Source organism: Polistes canadensis, unplaced genomic scaffold (genome assembly GCF_001313835.1).
Source record: "Polistes canadensis isolate GaletaPanama2010 unplaced genomic scaffold, ASM131383v1 scaffold_19, whole genome shotgun sequence".
NCBI classification, from domain to species: Eukaryota; Metazoa; Arthropoda; class Insecta; order Hymenoptera; family Vespidae; genus Polistes; species Polistes canadensis.
The window spans coordinates 330,848-337,555 of NW_014569566.1; the positions used below are offsets into that span (position 1 = coordinate 330,848).

Consider the following 6,708-nt stretch of genomic DNA (forward strand, 5'->3'; position numbering starts at 1 on the left):
CCGATACCTACGACATATATAATATATAATAATAATATTCGATCCAATATTAAATATATTAAATAAAAATCTTATTTAGATTGGAGTATTCACTTTTAATTGTATTAAATAATATCGTTAGCTTTTCAACGGATAATAATTTGAGTAAATTTTTTGTAGTTTCTCTCTCTCTCTCTCTTTCTCTATCTATCTATCTTTCGATTACATTCTCATGCATAAACGGGATCGTAAACGATGTTAAAATCGTTAACCGTTCGTAAATTTGATTTCATCATGGAAAGAGGAAGTTGATCGTTTCACGCTTGGTAGCGATACTGGATGGTTGGCCTTGTGAGAATATCGCTTTCGTCACCTTCCACATCGTTTGTCCTCGTCCTCGTCATCATAATCATCATCATCATCATACTCATAGTCATAGTCATCGTCATCCTCGTCGTCGTCGTAGTAGTAGTAGTCGGCGGCATCTTGCATCGTAATTGTTCAAAAGGTGAACTTTGTAATTAGTAAATGCTACACAGCTAGCACGGATCGATGATGGGAGTGAACAGGGTTGCTACGAGTACAAGAGGAGGTTTCAAACCATCCTAGCAAAAGAGAGACAAAGTGTATCCATGTACTCCTATATATCTATGTGTGTGTATGTGTGTAAGAGAGAGAGAGAGAGAGAGAGGTTATAACGGGGAAGTGCCGGCTCACAAATTGCAATGAATCGCAATTAACCTCGATGTTCCGAAGGTATTCTGATATTCGAATTAAACGTTTCCGTACTTCCCGTTCGAAATGAACGGTTCCTTCAATGACAATTTTGATATTTATCTCAGAATCATTCATACACAAAGAGAGAGAGAGAGAGAGAAAGGGATTTTTAAATCTATCAATTCGATCAATCATTGTAAGTTTATTTTTGATTATTAGATATAAATGTATTTGCAATAATACGTTCGAAAAATTCGTCTATGTATATTGTGTTTTATATGTTTTTTATTTTCTTTCTTCCTCTTTTTTTTTTTTTCGTTGTCACACTTCTACGTTACTACGTTGAATTTGATTTTTTTTCCCTGCACCATAGTGTACACGTGTAGAAAAAAGAATTTGGTTTACTTTTTGTGTGTTTTTGTTTTTAAACTTTTGTAGTTTCGAACGAAACGCGTTTAATGATTTTTTTCTTTTTCGTTGAATTCGCAAATGTTTCTTTTAATTTAATTTTTCAATCGATAAACGATCGATTATTAAAAGATCTTTCTTGGATTAAGATAATTTGAAAGTACAAAAGCATCAGAAATTGAATTCTCTAACAATCGAATGATTATTGCAGTTGCTTGATATAATAGCTGTTCCATTCGGATGAGTTAAAAAGGAAATCGCGAATTTCCCGTACGATATCGTTCATTTCTGCATGCTGCTCATTTTTGTTCAAACTTTTTTATTCTCGGATAATATCTGACCATTTTATATTCTCCTTTCTTTTTTTTTTCTTTTCCATAACCAGTTTGCCATACAAAAGTTAACGTTCCATTTCTTTCTTTCACTTTCTAACGAGTTGTTTGGTTATTTTGTTACAGCTTGCAACATATGGGAAAACGTTTGTCCCCGAATATGCCGTCGTCCGAGAATCGGCGATATTCCCAAGTAAGTTTTTTTTTGTTTAAGTAAGTTATTTTAAAAAGAGGTAGAACAAAATGAACGAATGTTTTATTCAATCAATACTCTAGAGGTTTGTCGAATAATTTTTTTCAAGTTTGCAAAATTTGTTCAACCAAATTCACGTAGATCGAAAATACGTTTCGTACAAATCTAATCATGTCGATTGACGAATGACACATTCTAACGTAATTATTTATTTTGTTCGAATAAACAATTGATTTTGTATACGAATATTGACATCAAATCGTATTGGATATTCATTTCAGTTAACTTAATATTATTTTCTTCAAATGGTCAAATAATATAGACTCGTAGCGTGTGTGTGTGTGTATCTAAAATCCAAATATTATATTTCGTAATTTATATTTTCGTAAAAATCAGATAGATGTGAGATAAATTATGACACGTAGAGATTTGCAAATAAATGTGTACTAGTGTAAGATTTAGATTTGTCGGAAATAGGATTCCTACAAAAGGATTTAGAAAGCTGTTAAGTCCTATCATCGGATTTTCTACATTTATGGAAACTTACAAAACGCGGAATCCTATTCTTCGTTCGTACGAAATACGTAGGTGAATGCGTGTACGTGTACGTGTACGTGTGTCTACGTATTTCCACGTTATATATGCAATTTCCGTGGGTACATTTACTACCCACGTTGGTTGGTTATACACTTATTTTACGTACGAGAGTTAATGAAATGAGAAAGATTTTTGTCACGATTTCGGACGTATAATAAAATACAAAATAAAAGCGAATAACACATCGTGCTCATGCGAAAAGAGAAAAATAAAGAAATAGAACGTGAGGGGATGGTTTTGCCGACAAATAACGCCCTTTGAAATTTATCTCGAGATACGACGAACAGTATTCTCAATGGGAATTTACTTAAGCTCCATTAGCAATCCCGCCACCTTCAAAAGCAGCATCATTCTCGTTCTACACAGCTAGGCACCACCCTACTTTACCCTTTCCATCATTTCCACCATTTTCACCATCACCGGTGTCGTTACTAACTCAACACTCGCGAAAATAATATCCATCGTTATTATTTCCGCAACTTCGTTAATTTTAGCTTGTGCAGCTTATGTTAGTGCTAAAGTAAATTCGGTTTTACGATTATACCGGACGATTATCAAAAGAGGATCATCGTCATTTTTTTTTTTCTTTTTTTTTTTTTACAAATAAAATTTTCTCTCTCGTTTTTTTTTTTTACTACCACTCACTCATTTATTTCGACCATTCCTTTTTTTTTTTTTTTTATCATTTCGAAGATAAAATATAAATTCATTCTGATATTTCTTTTGCGTAAAATGATGGTTTCTTTTTTTTCCTTTTTTTTTTTTTTTTWTTTTGTTTTAAAAGTGATTCGCAAATGGTCTAACAAACCGTGACCTTCGATATTAAAATCAACCACAATCGAGCAACGTTTAAAAAGGATTGAGAGATAGATAGATAGATAGATAGATAGATAGATAGATAGATAGATAGATAGATAGATAGATAAACGAGATAGATAGATAGTATGCATGTAAACTAGAAAAGTATGTTTAATTCGCGAGCGAGATAATGCGTAACGACATGCAAATAGATATTTTTAACTCTTTGATACCAAAGGGAATCGATATTTAGTTTAAGAGGGGGGAAGGCTAACTCGAAACTGCATGCTGACCAAACAAACGAATAAACTGACCTATCTCTACTTAGACAGTTTAGTGAAACGTATGAAACGATCGGTTAAATTATATATGAAATGTATGCTTTATTCCAATCTCCACGAATCTACCACAATTTATGCCTTTACCATTTTATACAAAATAACATTATTTATTTAATGCTTTTAACTTTTATACAAAATAAAATAGAAACTCATTTTGTTTTCTATTCCTAGAGAATAACAATTATTCCAATCTTTTTCACGATCGGATTTGTTCATTTTTACTTTTTATTTATATTAACAAAATTACATGGAAGTGGGGGAGGGGGAAGACTACAGATGTATTTAAGGTAAGATAAATAATCGATCAAAATTTAGAGGGACGAAATAAAGAAGAAAAAATGAAAACAAGATTTGAATAAGAATTTGTGTTGATTGTATTAACGATTCATTGGATTTATATCGATGAACCCAAGAAAATCTGAGAAAAATAGTGGTGTGAAAGATTGAAAGAATAGATGATGAAATAGAATAGAGGACAGAGAATTAGATGGTAGATCGATCGATAGTTGCTGTCTCTCATTAAATTATTGAATCTCCTAGGAGAGAGGATCCGATCAACGGAACCATCTTCGTAAACCGCATCTCGAATGTACTCTCGTCCTTGGTGTTACGAGAGACTGATGAATGATGCACTAGGTGATCGATTAATTTCCCTCGACGTTTCTCACAGTGACGATACTCTTTCTCTCTCACACACACATACATGCATCCAATACGTATACCTATGTATATATTAAACGTGAGCTTTTGATCTTGAAACTTCAACATTTTAATATACTCTATTATATTATATATATTTTCAAGAAAATTTCTTCGCGACAACTTGCCTATCTCATGATTATTATTATTATTATTATTATTATTATTTATTTTTTATTTCATTGGAATAATCATATTATTTAATTCGTATAAATAATATCAAGTTGTAAATGAATTTAAATGAATTGTTTGTTTTTCAAATTCTTTGAAGAAACTTTTTCTTAAGAAATTAGTGAATGGTAGTATGCAAAAAAGAAATCTTTTAATTAGGAATAAGGAAAATGGGACAATGTTAATCTGAAAGGAATGAAGAAAGAATGGAAGGGTTTGGAAGGAAGGAAGGAAGGAAGGAAGGAAAAGAAAATGTATAGAGGTTAACCACGTGTACGGAAGATCGTCAGTCTCTGGTTCGCCGAGCTTGCATTGGCTCTTTGCAGAGCTCTTTCGGTTCGATGGAGCGCATCAAAGAGTGCTTTTCATTTAACGTATCCTTCTATCATGGTTGACCCTTTCTCTCTCACTATGTCTCTGTTGCAGCGTGACAAAAAAAGACAATAAAGAAGTGTCTCTCGTGAACTTTTCGAGTACTATGTCGAAATAACCAGGGTTAACTTGTTGGAAAATAATGAAACTTCCAGTGACATCCACCCACTCACACACACACACACACACATAAACACACACATATATCGTAACATATTTATATTTGTAGAGAAAATCGTCTATCTTATTTATTACATTCTCTATTCCATTCATTTGTGTTCAATTTGATTTTAGATTTTTTATTTCATTTATATATCACACATTATTCATTAATTTACGTTGGTGCGAGCCAAATTTGGTTTTTATTTTTTTAAAATATGAAGTCTTGTTTTTTTATTGACGAGACTTAGAACTTTTCAAGCCAGCCTCGAAAATTTGAAAATTATTTTCAACAGGATCAACTTTTTATTTAATAATAATAAAAGAATAAATTGGATAACGATGATTGTAGTTGGATCAAAACTAGGATTAATTTAATTATAATTTCTTTGTGATACGTTTAAGAAAGATTTGTTAGGTATTAATAATAATAATAAGGGATAAATTTAATATCGATAGTTGACATTTGATCAAATATAGAAACCGTGTTGTGTTATAAGGTAAATTCGATTAGACGACGTTACCAAAGCGGTAAATACGTTTAGGCTTCTAATTCGTTTCTCGCGTGACTTCCGTGTGAGCTTTTCCTTCTTTATATTATTTTCAATGTTATCATCGCGTGAATGCATTTATGCGAATGTTGCAGAACGATTTAATAAGATTATTTATTTGGTTGTAGCCATTAGTTCGATAAAAGACCCACCTTACTCATTTTGAATTGATTCAAGATTTTCATTCTTGTTTGTTTTTTTTCCCTTTTTCTTTTTTCAATAGGTTCGTTTGCTTTCTAATCTTTTTTTTTTTTTTTTATAAATGATACAATTAATTTTTGTTCTTCTTCTTATGTTTTATCGTGTACATCTGGGTTATATTAATTTAACTAGAAATTGAACTTAATTAATAACAGAATCAAATATTTCACATCGATCTCTCGGTACACGGCCATTTAAATGTTTAATTGTTGATTTGTACATGTTGATTACGTTTAATGTTGCAACATGAATTCGCAAAATCGACATGAATACATGAATATTTAGATAGACGTGTAGGTGTATATATATAGAGCCGTAACACGAATGTATTATATATCGGTTCAAGATGTATACTATTTATAAACTAATTAGTTTCTATTATAAAGTTCAATCGCTAGTAGTAATAAGCCTTATTCATTTGATTATCTAATTAATTGAGAAAATGTTCTCCGTTGTTTTTCAAATTTAACAATAAATAGTTGTTTAACAAATGTCTTTTTTTTTTTTAAATTATTTGATGGTAGTAACTATATAAGAAATTTACCAAATATGTGGAAAATCATCTCGAATTGGGAAAGGGTTTAATAAAAAAGTATTGATAATTAAATTAGCATGGTAATATATATATATACTACTGTATATATACTAATATATATATCTATATAATATATAATAATATAATATAATAATAATAATATAATAATAATATAATATATTATATATATTATAGAGAATATATATAAGAAAAATTAATAATACGATGCACTACAAATTTCATATTTGACGACCTAATATATTATATATTATATATTATATATTATATATTTGTGTGTGTGTGTGTACTTAGGAATCTAAGATTGAAATATAAAGGTTCGATGGAGGGTCAAAATGGTTGTTGATCGGCAATACTCCGAACATGATACACGTGTCGAACTTTAATGTCGACACAGACAACGAGCAGACGCGTCGGTAGTTGTGATAACTGCTTGTTAAATGATCGCACGAGCACGGTTAGGCGATGAGCATGATACGCAATTATTCGATGTCGCCCGTTATAATCAGTAGTCGTCGTTGGTCTCATATCGATACGTTTTATTTTTCTTCCTTTTTCTTTTTTTTTCTTCTTTCGTCTCGATTCAATTTTCATTTATATTTTATATATATATATATATATAATATATAATATATAT

At 30.8% G+C, this 6,708-nt stretch overlaps 1 protein-coding gene across 1 annotated transcript in view; it reads left to right on the plus strand.

The window, feature by feature from the left end:
- LOC106793839 (probable serine/threonine-protein kinase DDB_G0278845) overlaps nucleotides 1-6,708 on the plus strand; it is a 70,799-nt gene that overhangs the window by 28,001 nt on the left and 36,090 nt on the right. The window contains exon 3 of the mRNA XM_014761077.1: nucleotides 1,563-1,629. Within this exon, the coding sequence (XP_014616563.1) occupies nucleotides 1,563-1,629 (67 nt within the window). The remainder of the gene's footprint in view (nucleotides 1-1,562; nucleotides 1,630-6,708) is intronic.